Below are 18,696 nucleotides of genomic sequence, written 5' to 3'. Positions count from 1 at the left end.
GACACTGTAGGTCTAAACCAATATATAAACCACACCCTGTCAGCATTTTTTATAAGCACTAGTCATCTGAGGGCCAAATGCAGTTTTGTCATTCATAATCAAATTGCATGACCAACAATTAGCTAACAAACCTTTGAATGGTTAATGACATGTGCCCTTGTAGTCATAGCAGCATCTCCTCCAAAGATGCTTCACATGTAGAACTAGTCATTTGTTAAAGAGAAAATGTGATGTGATTTCTATTAATAAATAGCTGGTAGGCCTATATCTGTTGTGGCAGGGTGATGTCTCTTATTAAATACAGGCAGACAACATTAGGAATACAGGATGCCTGACTGTGGTCAAATGACACATTCAACCTTGTAGACAGCCAAGAAAAAAGTACAGAGCATCTGGAGTTACAAGAACAGTAGGTAATGCCAGATGACCTTCATAAGCACTGAAGGCTGTCCTAAAGGCTCAAATAACTAAGAAACATGTGATTGCATACCATTGCAACATCTTCCATTCAAACCCAGTTAGGCATGTGCAGTATATCAAATATCCTTTACTTTTTTGCACAAAAAAATCACAAAAAACCAAAAATAAATAAATGCAGAAAATTTCAATTTTTATTGTGTTAATTAATTTGCATTATGACAGGATTATGACTGTACAAGTAGGCCCATAAAAAGATTACTGTTATTCCAGACTTTGTTAGACTGAGAAAATGCATGGTTAAAGGTGCTGTAAGTGTAAAGTTTATAAGTATGATTTGTAGCATATTCATACTGAAACAAAATATTGCAAAAAAAAAGTTCAAAGTCGCTGCTAAGTCTTTATGAACTTTGTCATAAGAGAAATGGGAAAATTGATTTACATTGTTGTGTGGATTCTTCACATTACATTCAGTCAAGTGCCTCCACTAAGACCAAATTTTGTTGGAATTCATGACATCAGCTCTAAAATTCACTAATATGCATGACTCAGTATAGATCACGTGCCTTCCAGTACGTTCTTTGAACTCTTCACTCTACTCAGTAAAGGTTCACCCATTGTACTTTTCATTCTGTCCCACTGCACATTGAAAGCCCCTTTTCACATACAGTGCAATAAACATTTTAGTTTCAATTGCAGAATATGTTTGGTCAATCTATCTTCCCCTATTCCAGTTAAAAGGACAAGGTAACATCCAGTAATGGGCCTCCCTTCAACTATAATTATACATACTGCTTCCTCTGATATTTTTCCAGCTTTGGATAAGGAAGTCTTAGACTCTCCCAAGACAAATTCCTCCAGGATAAGACAGTGAAATGAACATAACAGAAGTTGTTTTGGCTTCTATTAGTTTTGGAGAAGCCTAAATTAATTTTCTTCCATTAGTCATTGAGTTAGAAGTCAAGTTTATTTGTTATTTCAGAATTAATTTATAAACCCTCTCACTGATTATTGCAAAACTTAATGTAACAGCTGGTCTTATGTAATAGCAAATACACATGATAAATGAAATCTGGACTATAACTTAAGCAGTTGAACCTTTTGAAAAATACTTAATGATTATACTCAAAGGTTTGCCAGATGTTGAAATGGCGATGACACACAAGAAAGAAAATTTAGGATATTTGTACATTTATGGGGGATTTGTTGGTCAATATTTAAATTTAGAGATGCAAACAACACATTTCATGCACCTTCCTTTTTGGTAAAACTGGTGAGTCATGTTTAGGAAAACCACTTCTGTATAACTATGATTCAGTTGTTGCTCAAAAATATCTGCATCAGAATCTGATTTTTTGCCAAATATATTGGACACACAAGGAATTTGAGTCCGGTACAGTGGCTCTCAGTGTGCCGGTCACAACAGTTCACACAATATGTGCATAGATTAATTAGTCTTTGAAATAGAATAGGAATACAGATAGAAATAGAACTAGGAATAGGTGAAGTCCAGAGAGTAGAAAAGAACTTATGAGTGACTGTTTTATATTTACAATATTTATAGTTGTTATTCACTGTTATTAAGTTAATTACATATTGCACTTGCACAGGTATTGCACTGGGGGTTGTTCATAGTGTTCTGTTGACAACATGGATTAATTGTTCATCAGTGTGACGGCACGGGGAAAGTAGTGTAGACACTGGGAAATGGGAGACTGGTCCACTGGCAACAGATGGTGGACAATGCTACATATCTTCCACATCTTGCTTGCGGTCCTGGTGGCAGATGCTGTCTATAGTGATGAGCAGTCCAAGTTTACCTGCAACACTGTATAGCCTGGATGCAACAATATCAGCTGTTTTGTTCATGTCTCCACACCAGCTATCTTCTACATTGTCTACATCTTGCAAATGACTGCCAAGAATGAAAAGTTAGAGGTTAAGTAGGTTGAAGTGGTCCCCAGGTCCTCACCTGCATTTGAAAGGGATAAACATATACAGTAGAAAGAGACACAGAGACAACCCTGGTAGATGACATCACCTATACCAGTGAAGACTGGAGCTCACAGGAAAGGGGAGTGTGAAGAGAAGAGCCAACGGGAAGAGAAAGTCAGAAATGAAAAAGATCCAAGCCAGCTCTCTAGCCAAGTGCTAGTCATTTACATCATTCATATTTTGCTATGCTTCATCATGAAGATAATCTTCCTCATTACCTTTTTGGATTTGAATTTCCACACTGCTGTGACACCTACGCATGCCCAAACAGAACTGACTGCTTTGTGTGTCGAGCAACAGAAAAGGCCATCTTTCTCTCAACGTCATGTTCAGTGTCAGCCTAGGTTGCATCACGTTGAACACTGTGGAGCTACATTATTTTATCTGGATCTATATTTTCAGACTTCTATTCTCTACATGTTACACGTGCTGTAGCTTGACCGTGGACCCTATACAGGTGAAATCGTATTCTGACAACAACCCGCTGTTGCTTGAGCTAAAGCATTTTTTATGAGGCTGGGTCCTCCTGCAGACCCACACCAACCATCTCCTGTGACATTTGGGTTTTACTGATGGACTTGGTTCATTCATTCACTGTTCAAAAATAGTGTTTCTGTAAATATAGTTAAAGTAATGCACTAGCTATGATTCAGTCACAACATTTCTTCTGACACCCACACTTACAGCTACTGAATAATCATTGACCATATCTTTTATAAATAGGCAGATGATGTGTTTAAACGTCAGCAGCTTCATAATTAGTTTGATATAATTTGAAAACACTATCTTGCTGTCCTGTGTGGCATTTGTATCTCATCAAATCAACAACACTGATCACAGAAGAAGGCACAAACTGAGTCTAGTAGCATCGCACAAACAATACAAAATGAATTAATTAAAAGCACGTTTTTAAATCTAATCCAAGTGTTAATCAGCAGGTCGAATAATATTCTATCAAACTTTTTAAATGAAATCATTGAGCCCTAACAAGCAAAACTGGGCACCCTGGCAGTAATCTAACTGCCCTGTTGGTTTGTGGTTCAAGTAACAAAACAACCAGGAGGTGTCACTGTCGTCCAATTTACACCTGTGCTGCCTTCAAATGTCGAAGGAATTATTGGTATTTCGAGGCTTTTAATACTGACGACCCAAATACGATCAAAGGATGCTGAATTTAAAAACCTACAGTGGAGTTTTGCTTTTTGACATTACGACTTAACTTTCTTTAGTTCAAAGTCTAGTTAGATTACCACACTTTACTGGGCTATATTAGGCATTTTGATGTTTCTGATCAAAAACATAGAGACGAGATTATATTTAGGCTATCGATAATACCTGACCTTAGTTATCCGGAGTCGGAGCTTACGAGAAGCATTTGAAGGCACCACAAGCTCGCACCTACGGTCAGTTGAAAGGAGGAAAATGCTTCAAACTTCTAGTAAGATCAACGCTGTCATTTCCGGACAATTACAGGTAGGTCTCGATCACCTCAGCTAAGAGCACGTAGGCGCTGTTATTTTTCAGGAGTGACATTTTTACACTATGAAAATATTTCCTAAGGCCACCGGTGCTAGAGAATGAGGACAAGCAGCTTAAAGGGAGAGCATTACGGCTGTGCAGTAGTCACAGCGACAGAATAGTTACAACATGTGCCATGTTTAAGTTCAGAAAAGACAAAACACAGGAATGTGTTCATGTTTTCTGTTAAAACAAGTCCCCATGAAAATATCCAGATAGTGTGGATATGTGACTGATACTGTATTTGGCTGGTTCACGGCCTGTCTGACCTCAGGACCTGTGATTACGTGTGGAATAATGCGAGTTTACTGTTCGTAGGGGGACAAAAACAAAGCAGGTTTTGCTGGCTAGGCATGTACGAGGCATGCAGCTGCGAATGGAGTAACTCATGCACAAATGTTCAGAGGTTCAGTGTCGCTTTAATGCCGATGCTGAACATTTGGCAGCAAGACAGATACGATCAAAGCCCTCCCAAAGTGCAGCCTGCACGCACAACAGCAAGAACAAGTAAGGAAGCCCATTTGGAAATACCTGTATTTATGTATACATTTGTTTTAAAATCCGGACAGGTCTTTAAGTTACAATAATAAACAAACACAACCAACATTTATATATAAATCTGTCCTAAAATACAGACAGGTCTTTAAGTTACAATAATAAACAAACCCATTATGTTTTAACTAATAACACACAAACTGTTGTATTCTTTCTGTCAATATCTAATACAATATTGAAGCTACAGTTTTGGTTGCAAAAACTATGTGAACCCCTAGGCTATTGACATCAGCAAACAGATCATGGTACATCGTTAGCTGGAGCAGGCTGATAAATAAAATAAATAAATAATTACTAAATAAATAAATAAATGAAGGTGTAATTCTTTGGAAAGCACAAGCAGCACAGCACACAGACATGAAAGCATCATCTTAAGGTGAAATATGGTGGAGGGAACCTCATGATTCAGGGGGTCCTTTGCTGCAGCTGGACCTGGACAGCTTGACACAGCTTGATCAAGGAGATAATTAATTTTATCCAAGTTTCTTACAGGATGGTGTCAGAGATGCTGCCCAGTAGCTGAAGGTCAGCAGAGGTTGGGTGACGCAGCAGGGCAGTGGGATCAAAGTAGATCTACTACAGAATGGCTTCAAAGAAAATCTACCTTTAAGAGTCAGAACCTAGATGTTAACCCATGTGGAAATACCTCAAGAGAGCTGTTCACACCACATATCCTAGGAATATTTCTGAGTTGAAGCAGTGCTGTAAGGAAGAATAGTCCAAAGCTCGTCCTTGTTGTGCAGGTCTGATCCGCAGCTACAAGAAGTGCTTATTTCAGGTTATTGCTGCCAAAGGAGATTTGACAGTTATTAAATCCAAGAGCTGACTTACTTTTCCCACCAGTGCTATGAACGTTCGGGAAATGTGTTCAAAAAGCACACCAAAGACTGTGATTGTTTGTGTTGTGTTAGTGTTTGTCTGTCTGTCCTTGTGACTTAGATAAGTCCCATTTACTGCAGAAAACCCGGTAAATCGCCTACTTTTTCTTGCCACTGGATTGTTGCATAGACATACGTCACTGGATAGGACTAAGAGGATACAGCCATGAGAAGGGATTTATTATTGTCACAATAATGTGATCAATACCAGATTTTTTTTTTAAAGGTCAAAATCAGAACAATATGAAAAATATTCTTGAAGTAAGCACACAAGGCTTAAATAAAGATAAAATATATAGCTTATATACTGCATTTTGTTTTTCCGTATCTGTCAACATAATGCACAGTAAATGCTATTGCAGATTGGTCACTAAATCAGCTTGATAGATTCCTTATCACGTTCTGATTGTTACACTAAACTGTTTTGATGCATTATACTGACAACAAATATTTTCTAAAATCTCAAAATTTTTCCCCTTCTCTGCAGGTGGCATTATGAAGCATCCATGTCTACTGTAGATGATATATTTCTATGAAGCCATCACACAATAATTTATATCACACTTTCCTTTTCTTAGGGTAAGTAATTCAAACTGATTGGAAGCAAAAGAAAAAAAAAAAAAAAACGATCAAAAAGCATGTTTAACCTAATTAAGAAAGAGAAGGAAAAGGACTTAGGTAAGAAGGAGAAGAAAGAGAAGAAAGAAAAAGAGCGTATGTCCCAGGCAGAGTTAAAAAGCCTGGAAGAGATGAGCATACGTAGAGGCTTATTCCACCTTAGTCGAGGGAGCTCTAAAAGAGAGTCAAGGACCAAGTTGGAGATCTCCAGTCCTATTCCGATCAAGCTGCCTAGCAACAAAGAGCTCTGCCTGATGGACCTGCCGGCTGAGCGCCTTCACCACACACCAGAGCAGGGTGTGGAGCAAATAAGTGCAAGTACTGCTGGTGAAGATATGAAGGGAAATGAACTGGAACCTCATCGCACCTCTGTCAAAGAGAGAGCAGCTAAGTTTGGTGAACTGGCCAAGTTGAATTCAGTGTTAGGCCAGAGACAAGTGTCTTTATCCCAGAGGAGCAAAGAGGACAATGCTTTGGTGGATTCACATCTTTCTGGGCATAACTCAATTATACCTTCTTCGAAGTCCCACCCCAACCCCAAAGGCTCCAACATGGTTAACATTCCTGAGGTGGTGGAGAAGACCTTTCCCGGTGCAGACCTACAGTTGCCTATACTTATTCCTCCTCCAATTCCAGATCCAAGAGAACTTGAGCTGCAGCGGCGCAACACTGGGGATTTTGGCTTCTCTTTGCGCAGGACCACTATGCTGGACAGGCAGCCCGACGGAGGAGTGTGCCGGCATGTGGTGCACTTTGCTGAACCAGGTGCTGGGACGAAGGACCGAGCTCTGGGCCTACTGCCAGGAGACAGGCTGGTGGAAATAAATGGGGTCAATGTGGAGAACAGGAGCAGGGATGAGATCGTGGAGATGATCCGTCAGTCTGGAGACTCAGTCCGGCTGAAGGTGAAGCCGATTTTGGAGCTGAGTGAGTTGAGCCGCAGCTGGCTGAGAACTACTCAAGGCCTGCACAAAGAAGTATTCAATGTAAGTAGCACTGACACAAATTCCGTGTTACAGAGTTTCTTCAGTACCATCATATAATGTTATACCTGTGTCTTTTAAAATGCTGTTTCTTTTGTTTATGCTAATTTCATTGTGGATATTGTAACAATGGACGGCATGATGGGGAAGTGATGTGGTTAGCACTGTCGCCTCACAGTGCGAAGGTTCCAGGTTTGATTCCCGTTTGACCCTGGAGTTTGCATGTTCTCAGTGTGTCTGCATGGGTTTCCTATCACAGTCCAAAGACACTCAGGTTGGGGTTAGGTTAACTGGCGGCTCTAAGTTGCCTGTAGGGGTGAATGTCAGTGTTTGTCTATCTGTGTCCTGTGACAGACTGATCTGTCCAGGGTGCACCCCAACTGTAACACCCTGGATATTGTAACAATTACAGACATCTGAAAAGGATTCCTCCAATTTGCAGTGTACTGAGAAAGAGTGTCTGTATCATTGTGGTGCACCTGGATCTGTGTTTGGGGTTCTACATACTCTACATGTACAAAGGTAAAGGTGTTTACTGCTGAAAATTACTGTAACCTTTTGTATATGTTTTCACACTGTCATGTAGTGGATTAAGGATGTCTGGATCATGAGTGGAACGGATTGTGCTTTTGTGTTTTTTATGTATGGAGGAGTGTTTGTGTGTATGTGTTTTGAAAGCGAGCATGTGTTCTGTCTGTGTGTATATATAATCCCCCTGCCCCCTCCCCCTAGTCTATTGACACTAAACAATGGGATTCTGAAGGAAACAACGGCCCAAGCGCCACCACAGCTCATGGCCATATGGTGTTATAAGACTCTGCTGGCACCCCATTCAGTTTTTTTCACTTGGTTAATCAAGTGCAACAAATAGAGGAGCGTTTATTAGCCAGCATAACAAACACCTGAATTTCTTAAGCGTTTAATTTTGTGGTAGTAGAGTTTGGACAGCAGGTGAAATAAACCTTGGTTCTGATTAAAATAAAATATTATGGATGTTTCAATTAGCAAACTAAATTCCTTTTGATACTACCACGTTGGGCTAGCCTCCCGGTACAGATTTATTCAGAATGACAAATGTTATAGGATTGACTGACTTACTAACCAATGTGTAGTTTTTTTTTTTTTTTGTGTGTAATTATTATTGTTTCCATACTTCCAGAGAATGTCCGGGTTGAAACCTGGGTCAGATTTGCTTGGCTTAATCTAAAGTTCAGTGCTTAACCCCATGTTGTGGGGCCATAATTGGATTGCTGTTTTGGCAGGTAAATAAGATGTAAAAGGTGCACTTTCAAGGCTCGTATTGAGAAACCTGAGGGATTACAACAGCTTTTGTTGATGCTGACCACCTATAGAGGAGGAAGCATGCTTTTCTTATGTGGTGTTGGAAAATGATCAAATAAGTGAGTTAGACAGATATTATATGTTAAAGTGTGAAACCGTAGGTGTAAACTTAATATGTGCTTATCTGTCTCTCCCTCCATCCAACACTTTTACCTATGAAATATAGCTGTGAATTACACTGAACTGTGGAAATGAATGTGTCCACTGTCAGGCACCATTCATGTGCTTCCCTAGAAGAGACACTAGTCTCCCTGTCTTTGTCCTACATTCAACTGATCATGATCGTCATTAGACAGGCCATTTGAAAAAGCAGAAAGTGTGACTGTGTAGCTGACCTAGAACCAACAGCACTATTTATAGGTGGGTATAATAAGGTCCGGGTGCTGGATCTACAGCCCAGCAAAACAGGTAACCTTCCTGTGAGATGTGCACAGCATTTTTATATGTTGTCTCAGAATATTTAAAGGACAAATTCAACATTCTAACAAATATGCTTATTTGCTTTAATGCCAAAGAGTTAGATGAGCCGTTTGACACCACTCTTATATATGTTTGCTTAAAATGAAGCTACATCCAGGTGACTTAGTGTAGCACAAACACTAAAAGTTAATCTAAACCCTGAAAGACTTTGTTCAAAAGTCTCAAAAAATCCACCTCCCACTGTCCATTACTACATGAGGGTAGAGCAGCTTGGGAACTGTTTGGGAATTAAAGAAGGATTGATTTATCCTGTTTCTAAACAAAGCATGAAAAAAAAAAAAAATTAATGTTCTTACAGTACCATTTGGTTCGGTTTGTACGAGGGAATCCAGCTGTACTGTGCATGAGCAGGTGTGCACAGTGTGAGTAGGTCTGGGATCCTGTGTGGCTGCTCTTTGTTGTCTTTGAGACATTCTGAAAGGGAGGGGCGCTGCTCGACAATTTTCCAGCTGGTGGAGGTAAATCAATTGGTCAGAGGCATTATGTAACCATGCAGGGCACCTCTCAACAAGTCAGAGGTGCCTGAAGGAGAATTGGATACTTTATTCATGAACGTCACATTCCTCTTTGTTACCGTACACCTGAGTCCGTCTGCCAGAGTTTACGTGGCAGTTTTTTATTGCCCTTTCCTTTCATATTTAAATATTATCACATGTATTCAACAAAAACTTTATATCTTAATTTTTGTTTGGCTGAATGTCATTTTGTTATTTCTGAACATTTAGTCAGACAGACTGGCAGCAACATGATACCATAACAGCAAACAAGAAAAAGCTGATCCAGGTAATGTTTAAATGATAAACCTAATTTGACATGTTTAAGAAAATTAAGAGCCTTAATGCCAGGGTGGACAGACATCCCTGCATCACTAATGAGCCATCAAATACATTTGCTGTCTTTGTACAGCCCAGACACAGTTTTTTTTTTTCTTTCATTGGGCAATGAGCAAATGGTGTAATCTCCCTAAACTGCCCATTTAAAGTGCACATATCCATTGCTATTTGGAAGAAGCTACAGGAGCAGTGTTAGCACAGGCATGGATTAGAAAGAGGTGTGGCCTCAAAGGATAAAGCTTTTTGGTTTATGATGAAGAGGGTGCTTAAGAGATCATCTATCCATCTCACCATCTCTCCATTCTTTCTCTATTATTTCTAAGTTTAACATTTTTCTCCCCTGACACATGCAGGTAAAGATCTTCCTATAGACTAAATTTGTAATGTGTGTGTCCATCATGGCCTGCTGTTTGACATAGTAAGGCAGACATTCTTGACATTCCTGGGTGTGTAACTGATAACCTCTGTGTCAGTCAGGGGAACATAGACACTTACCAGACACACCCTTAACTTGTCAGCCACATTATCCTTACTGACAGTATCCACAGGTGGAATAACACCTGATTTTAAAGTTTGCTTTTTCCTAAATCACGCTCACCCACTCTCGTGGAGAAGTTCTGATTTTCAGGCCTATTTACTGAGTAAAATCTGGGTCACGTCCGGGAATTTTATGAAGTAGACAGTGGACTGTGTGATGTCCCATGATTGATTTCTACTCCTAGCTCCCAAAGCACAGCCCCATGTCAAACGTTTGATGTGATTTCTGACCTGGGATGCACAGTATGCAGATTTTAATCTGAAATGATAAGATTTTCTTAATAAATGTAATACTTTTTTCAGGATTAAGCAAGTTAATGAAGCTTTAAGATGATTATGTTCATCCATTCATTTACATTGTATAAATTTTAATTGTGATATAAACTCCAGTTTATGTTACACTTTTTCAACATGATTTGAACAGATCTTATAGTATGGAAGGATTTAACTGGGTCAGAATCAACAGTGTTTGTGGTGCACAGAATCCTTAATCTTTGGTCTGGACTAACCATGTGCAGACAAACAGCCAATGCAATGCTCTGTCCCAGTAACTGACTCTGGGGATTAGCAGATTGTGCCAGATAGCCCAGCTAGGATGAGTGTTGGCTGGCTTTTGCTGAGTGTTAATATGTGAAGCTGTGAGCCTGTAGCAGATAGTAGCATTTTTTTTTTTTTTAAAGGAAGGCTCTATTTTTGCACACTATAAAGAGAGGAGAAAAAAGTTGTTATCATGGATGTTACTTCTGATTCTGGCTGAGATACTTAAACAATTGCTATCACACTTTGCTTTGCTTATTATTTGATGAATGAAACTTTTGATGCGGTCACGAAAAGGAAACTAACATACCAAGACTGTGTTAACTCATTGCTGTCGAGTAAAGCCTGCTGCTATATTTTCATGTTTTCTTTGTGTGACTACCCTTCCTGAATGAGGTGAATTCCTACCTCCAGGCAACTCGCTCTGACATTTATTTTTACCCAACTGGTTTTACAGCAACGTGCTTTTGACGTGTCATTAAGCCGTGACAAGGCACATTTTGTTTAAACAGAAATGCAGTTTTAAGGTCTGTGTCTTTTTAAAATGTTCAAAATCTTTACTACCACAGACAAACATGAAATGAGTGTCATATAAGGGTTTGGAATAATCAATACAATATCTTGAATTTAGGTCAGTGTCCCAGCAGAACCTATTGTGAAACAGATAAATCAGATACGTTGTTCAATAGCTCCCTCTTGTGGTGTAAAAGGCATGGTGAAAAAGCATAACGTCCACAATTAACTAAAGACATCTTGTGGCCTTAGATCAGTACTTCTGTCCTTTGGTCCTTGGTGTGTGTATATGTGTGCTTTGTGTCTGCTCATTAGCTGTCCATCCCAGCCTTACCTTACACTTGTTAAACAACACGGGATGCTTGTTTGTTCTTTCGAAATTCTCGGCAGACAAATTTCTTATTCAACCAGTCAATATCTATGGGGATGGATGATAAAAGTTTTTATTTAATTTGAAGTCTGGAGTAGAAAATTGTTGCACTTACTACTGAGTCATAAATCTTTGGATTATCTTTTAATTTCTTTATTAGGTTACTGTAGTTTTTGTGTCTCCCCCAAAAGGGAAACATATATGAAAGTTTGAATAGCCCACTGATGAGGGAGACTGCCTCTGTGATTCCATGTCACCAAGAAAAGAGATTGACAGGGAAATGTGGCAGTGGTAACTAATGTTGTTCTGCAAATCCTATTTATAGTCCCCCCTGTGTTAGAGCAGCTGTCCCTCTCATATCTTCCTGCTGAGCTCCTCTTACATTACCCCCATCCAGTCCTCAGACCACAGCTTTGCCATGCTATGCTGACTTTGACCCCGCCCTCGTGGTTGCCCTCCCGCTCACTTAGGACTAGTGTGTGCTCTTTCCAGATCCAGGTTTCACTCTGCCTTGGCCCTGACCGCACTGCTCCAGTGACAGAGCGAAGATTGGAAGGTTAACTAGGCCCGGAGAGAAGGTAATGGGCTCTGGTGGGCCATGTGTGTGGCGAGCAGTGGGATTTGCTTGGGGTGTACATGCTCTGTTTAGTGGTTCCATTTAGACTCTGATGGCACATCAGAATGGCCTCCTTCACTGCCTAAACTATTTATAGGAGTGGACTCTTTTGAAAGCAGGGCCAGAGACAGTGAAACACATTGCTGTGTCGCTGCATCTCCTCAATGAGTAAAAGGCTTATTTTTTAGTTTTTAAACTGTTAATGAAAAGATGTGATGGCTATTGAGCAAGGTGCATGTTTGCCTGGTCATTAGTTGTAGTTATGTTGAAGTATGAAAACTGGAACTGTACTGAATGTTTGATTCTTTTGTCCACTGACCATTAATATCACTGGCTTTAATGTTTTGGGCTGTTGGCCCTTATTTCTGTTGTGTGCGATAGTCGTATGTTTTCGAATTGATTTTATGTCAACACTACAAGTAAAACAAATGACCAGCGTTGTATGTAATCATTTTAGTGGACTGATTGAGTTAAAGGGTGGTTCTTCATACATAGTTATAGTAATTGATTGAGAATGAGGCTTATATATACAGTAAATAACATTACACATTCTGAGTATAGACTTTTAGTTGTGTTGGCAATTTGTAGGCCTTAGAACTTAGTGTTGGTTTCCACTTGTCTCCTGCTGTGTGGTGAAAGCAAGTTGTACATTTCATTATGTTCATGTGCTCTGTCCTCAGTGCTGCATGGTCCTGCTGTCCTGTTGGTATATGACCACAGTGTCCAACCACTCACCCCTAAATTCCCATTCTTCATCGCTCTGCACAATACATCTTCCACTTCTTGGCTGTCTGTATTTTTTTTTTTTTTCTCTCATCATTCCATATATTGATTCTTCTGGCCGCCCAGCTTGTTCCATGACTTCTGGCCCATCACCATGGCATACAGATCACGTTTTTCATTCTGGGAGCAAAAGGAAAGTCATGGTTTACTTTTGTTTTTGCCTCATGTTTAATTTCTGCATCCTGTTAAGTGATTTTGTGAAATGATATTTTATGACGATAGAGAATCGCTGTGGTATAAATCTTTGGTTTGATTTTTTTTTTTTTTTATGCTGTTTTCTCTTGTGTAGGTTAAAGTTGAGAGCAAGCCAGACGTAAGTGTTTTTTCATCAGCATGCTGTGGGCACTAATTCACATGATCGGTTTTGTGTGCGGAAAGAAATTTGGTTAACTAATACTTTTTTGTGATGTTATGAAAGCTCAAATCACTTACTGTAGTCCTGGCAAGTTGGCAAGTGAGTGTTGGAATGTGATATATTAAGTCTGGGCTGATAGGGCTGAAGGTTCAACATTTGCAAGGCATCTGCTGTTTAAAGAACAGGATCACAGCATGTGTTTGATAAAGAACATTTTAGTCTCTGCATTGTCAGTGTTGGGTATCATTTGGCTCACCGCCTAATTCAATACATCGTATTAAACAGTTATACAGGGATATATGGCCAGTGACACTGGTGTTTGGATTGGAATTTGATCCTTATGTGTATGTTTCTCACCTCATGAGATTTTTAAAGCCAATTTTTAAAATACTTTAAATTATGCAATGTTTTTATCATTGTTTGGTTGCTAGCAGGCTTCATTTTCTTTATGTTTTTGTGTGTACTGCTACCTATACAGTGCAATACTGTTAAACCAGTGAGAAGATATACATCATAACAATTGCATCCATGCATGATACAAACAAAACACTCCCCGGTGGATACACTTTATTTTTTCCCCTGCTCAACTACTTAGTCCCTGTCTATAGTTTGCCAGTAAACCCCAGTGTTAAAACTGAATGAGAATGCAGTATTGACTCATATGCTAACTTGAGTGAGGGTTTTAAAATACAAAGATAGAAATACACAAGCCAGTATAAATCCATTTTTGAATAATCCTCTATACAGAATCTCTGAGCTGAGAACCTGCTGTTGAAATCTTTGACAGTTTATCTGCATCAGCCATGGGAATAATCTGCACTATTTTCTGCCTTGCTGTGTTTGTGTCCAGCCCATTGTAGATAGTAGTGAACCTCAGGCAGTCACTAAACCCAGCCCAGACACAGGAAGTGGTCCTCAGTCAACTGCATCAACAGCTGAAGAGTCCAATAATAAAGTTGCTATGGGTGGTTCAGACACGCCAGGCCAGGAGCAGAGTTCTAGTGGTAAGAAGGTGGTGAGGGTGGTAAGAAGAGTTGTTAGACGTGTGGTTCCTGCAGGGACAGAAGAGCAGAACCAGTCCAGGGCTTCTGAGCCTGCAACAGCTGCAGCCGTTGCAGGCTCGGTGGTTAAAACCACTAAGGCCTCTGGGGAGGATAAGGATGACATCTCCCTGGGCCTGACCAGCCTAATGGGCAGAAGCCGAACCAAGGAGCATCGGCCTCGCACGCGCACCCAGGACCGGAGAGATGACATGAAAGATGAGGAGAAAGAAAAGGTGGAGGAAGAGCAGGAAAACCCTACAGTGGAGAAAACAGAGGAGGCCACTGGCACATCTGTGGCTACTACTATAGCACCAAACCCTGCTCCACTAAAGTCTAATCCCCTCACCCCTCCAGCTGGGTTCATCCCACCTCCTGGTTTCATCCCTGTCCCTAAACAGAACTTGTTGACTCCTCCACCCGGTTTCATTCCTGCCAGAAAATCCAGTCCTGTTCCCCCAAAACAGAATTCCCTGGCAAGACCTCCAGGATTCATCCCTGTCCCAAAGACAGACCCATTGGCTCCGCCTGCAGGGTTTATCCCCAGGCCTCGTCCACTTGCTGTGAAGAAACCAGAGGTACTGGGTGAAAGAAGTGCATGTTTGCTTCTTAACCTCTAGGTGGAGCATGCTGTGTGATAATAACAGGCATTACAGCCACCACATGATATTTACCTCTAGTGTTACCTCCAGCTTGAAGTTGTGCTGCAGACCACTGATGCAGAGACTTTAAGAATCCTTGGGATGCTTTTTAAAAAGGAAAAGAATAAGAATTCAAATCACATTTTTAGATTAAATTAATCAGGAGTTCTTGTTAATTGCACACCCTTCTCCTAATAACAGGATCCCAGTTTGTCATGCATCATCATGTGCTTGGATAATTAAAGCTTTTCAGCTGAATTTGTAACGTTTAAATTTCAACTTTTAAAAGAAGTTCTTTTTATAATTCCTGTTTTAATTTGTAGCTCTGACAAGGTTTTTTCTTTTATTTAGTTTTTGTTTTGGCATTTTGTCTCTCTGCTCTCTAAATATTTTGTCAGCAGATGTCAGTGAAATCTGGGGAGTAGCAGGGTATTTGGCCATGGACTTAGGGATTTGATTTTGAAGATATGCACCTGGTATTTTTCTTTTGCTGAGGGACTTTGTGTTTTTAGCAGATTTAGGAAAAGGTGTAGGTTTGAAATATTAAAGGCAGTAAAATGCCAGCTGAACCTATAAATGTACATTGAGGTGTGATGAAGCATTCATGGAAAGTTGTACTTTTGAGCTCTCACAGGAGCTATATATCAGCAGACATCAGCCATTACATTAAAAACAACTAAATGATCCTTAGAAAAAAGTCAGTATGATGTGTGTAGCAATATGTATTCACCTTTAGGTTCTGTATTATGTAATGTATTTGTTAAAGTTGCATTACAGTAAAATTAAAATGAAATCTGATATTGTAGTGACACTACGGTCAAAGAAATCACATATGATACAAGTAATGATTAAAAAAAGTTTTTAACAGCACAACCTGAAATAGATGCAAGTATTGGAAAGAACTAGAATTATTGATCCAAGAGCTACAGCTGCATCCCGGTGTCACAGAACTTTTGTTTTAATTTCAGATGCTCTCTTGGATGTTGTTTCTTCTTGTATTTTAGTTCAGTCGAGGCAATGCTAACAATTTTATTACTTTCAAGAGCTTTGTAGCTCATTGTTGCTTAAATAACCATTGACAAACAAAAGCCTTTGGTCATTTTTTTCTTATGGCGCAGCGCTTAATGATCCAATTTTCTTTAATAGTCATTTTCATTTGCTCATTTCCTGATTGAATTAACTGGAAAATTACATTTGTAGCAACAAACCTTAAGGTTGGTTGTAATTGTGGGTGTGATGAAGTGAATCCAAAGTTAAAAGAAAGTTAAAAAAGCCAAAATGTAAATCCATCTCTGTGTGCATGTCTGTCTGTCTTTGTGAATATTTGCATACACTGTGTGAAGGTAAAGGAGACATCTTATCTCCATGCGCTCCCCAATGGTAAACCTTCCTCTGTTGCACTGCCCCAGACCAAGGCTGCATCGATCGAACAGGTCTGTTTTATCTGGTTACATAAGAGTCTGTTTCTCACATTCAAAACCACTATTGAAATATTTTTCATGAAATGTTTCTACATGTGTTGTGTTTGTCTGAAGTGAACAACCACAGCGAGTAACTCTAGATCATTGATTTCATGTTCTGGCTATGTATTTGCAATTGCAATTAATTTATGGAAATTACTTCAGAAAAAGGAAGGCTCTTTTTGGAAATATGAACTGAACTTGAACGTCTAAATATCACACAAGGGGCAATATTATAATCCTTATGGATCCAAAAATGTAACATTTGTTGCTCATTGTTTGGTCCCTACTGCAGTCTAAAGTGCTTTGCTGTCAAGCTGAGAGGAGCCCTTTGGCACTGTGTTATCATTTTAGCAGTGCTGGATTATATGGCATGCTTATTTCTTCACAAACTCTAGACCACTTAAAGGCATATATTCTTATTGCTTATCTGTGCTTTGATCTACTGTTGTCTCAAATCATGACTCTACTTTTGCTTCTCTGTGGGTTATTGGATCCTGACCTGCTGCTCCCCTCCTTGTTGTTTGAATGGCTAGTGTGCCAAAGGCCCCAAATCCTCTCAGGTACTCGACCGTGGGTTTGCCTCTCTCCCTCACCTGTAGAGTCTAAGCTTGTTCTCCTCTACTGACCCTTGTCTGTCCTACTTTGTCTGCGCCTGCGTGGTTGTCTTTGATGCCACGCTACTATCTATGCATGCATCAGTCTGGCTTTGTGTGATGGCCTGAAATGTAATAATGTGACATAAACCAGTGGTTACCAAAGTTGCGTCAGGGATGCTCAACCCAGTTTTAGAAGTCCTTGGGAAAATGAATTAAAGCTTTATTTTACCAATCCTGCATTCAGTTTGCAGCTAAGACATTTTGTCTTGTTGTATGATAATCTTTATAGTTTTGCTGTCCACACCTATATGGACAGCAACAGCCTGAACTTAAAAAAAATCTAAGAAGACCTGTGAGTCTGAGACATAAAAACTCCAGGAATCCCTTTGGGTATTTTATTGAGTCATATCTTTGTATGCAGTATTATAGCATTTCAATAGCTAAGTTCATTAGCATTCATTATTATATTGTTCTACACTTGGCTGCATTTATACCTTGCTGCGTGCGACTGATCTTGTTAACTGTGACTGGTAATGCGGTAGAACATGAATTTTGTGCCTATAGACCAATGCACTGTACTTAAATACACCTTGTAATTCCTGCTCATTAATGCATTGATATGGTAATTCTGATATGGTGAATTAGCAGAATAAGTCATTCTGCTACTGTTGCTTAAATTAGTATTTCTTCATTCAACTGTCGCTGGTCTTGTTGCAGAGTTTTCTATTATCTTTTGTACTCATGATGATTTACCATTACTACATTTTTTTTTTTTTTTTGCCCTATAACATATTTTACATTGATTCTGCTGTGCGCTTGGAAATAATTACTAAATTCACTATCACAATCACTCCAAATACTGGCTTCTCATTAGATTTCTGCTTCCCCCCTCCAGTCCCAGCTTGAGGAGGACCCTGTGGCCATCCTTCAGGCAGCGCATGCGGCTGCGGCTGCGGCTAAGGTCTGACCATGACTACAAGTGATTGTAGTTTTGGCTGTATCCCTGTTGTGTTTCAGAATGATGTGTATTTTGTGGTTTTTGTTTATGATGAACTAGTAAAGGAATGCGGGAGAATGTCACAGTAGTTAGTGAGGCAATCCCAGGACCTGTGAGCCCAGAAGTCATCTTCCTTGTCCTACATGTGGAATTCAATGGGAGGGAGCTCTCCAGAGGGAGAACAGAAAAAAAAAAAGTTTTTTGGTGCAGATATCCAATCTTTTTATGCTGTGTTTAGATGTATTTTAGCATATTTCTGTAGAACCCCACAAAGTGCTTTTGTGTTCTGTATTTCTGTGTATGTGATGTACTTAGCTGTGATGAAAAACCCACCTCTCCCCTTCCATCTGTCACATCTCTTTAGTAAACACTTCAAATGCATACTCAATGAGTTCTGAGCTCTGAAAGGTGCATTAAAGTGAAGGCGCAAGGAACTTTAGTTTAGTTCTGCACAGGGGGCTGATGTGTAATGGACTAAAATGCTGGAGGTAAAACATAAAAATGAACCAGCTGACACAAATCCATTTATGTTTTTGCACAGGAAGAAGTCCTCTACCCAAAGAATTTGGTTTCCCCTCCTATGTCTCATGTGAATGTGAACTGCATGTTAATCAGTGCTTGTGAAAATCT

The 18,696-nt window shown here is 39.7% G+C and overlaps 1 protein-coding gene and 1 pseudogene across 6 annotated transcripts in view; both read left to right on the top strand.

Moving 5' to 3' along the window:
• Positions 1-2,160: 2,160 nt before the first annotated feature.
• On the top strand, positions 2,161-2,968 carry LOC113143057 (gap junction alpha-3 protein-like; annotated as a pseudogene).
• Positions 2,969-6,001: 3,033 nt separating this feature from the next.
• LOC113142781 (unconventional myosin-XVIIIa-like) overlaps positions 6,002-18,696 on the top strand; it is a 57,751-nt gene continuing 45,056 nt past the window's right edge. Inside the window, exons 1-7 of one of the 6 annotated variants that reach the window (XM_026328032.1) lie at positions 11,998-12,153; positions 12,872-13,107; positions 13,264-13,287; positions 14,180-14,947; positions 16,354-16,443; positions 17,007-17,033; positions 17,965-18,030. In XM_026328032.1, the coding sequence (XP_026183817.1) occupies positions 13,069-13,107; positions 13,264-13,287; positions 14,180-14,947; positions 16,354-16,443; positions 17,007-17,033; positions 17,965-18,030 (1,014 nt within the window). In that variant the 5' untranslated portion in view covers positions 11,998-12,153; positions 12,872-13,068. Of the gene's footprint in view, positions 6,968-11,997; positions 12,154-12,871; positions 13,108-13,263; positions 13,288-14,179; positions 14,948-16,353; positions 16,444-17,006; positions 17,034-17,964; positions 18,031-18,631; positions 18,656-18,696 lie in introns of those variants that run through there. The other 5 variants (XM_026328034.1, XM_026328036.1, XM_026328038.1 and 2 more) reach the window with 5 other exon arrangements.

This window comes from Mastacembelus armatus, chromosome 14 (assembly GCF_900324485.2).
Source record: "Mastacembelus armatus chromosome 14, fMasArm1.2, whole genome shotgun sequence".
NCBI classification, from domain to species: domain Eukaryota; kingdom Metazoa; phylum Chordata; class Actinopteri; order Synbranchiformes; family Mastacembelidae; genus Mastacembelus; species Mastacembelus armatus.
This window is presented reverse-complemented; position numbering and strand designations above follow the sequence as displayed.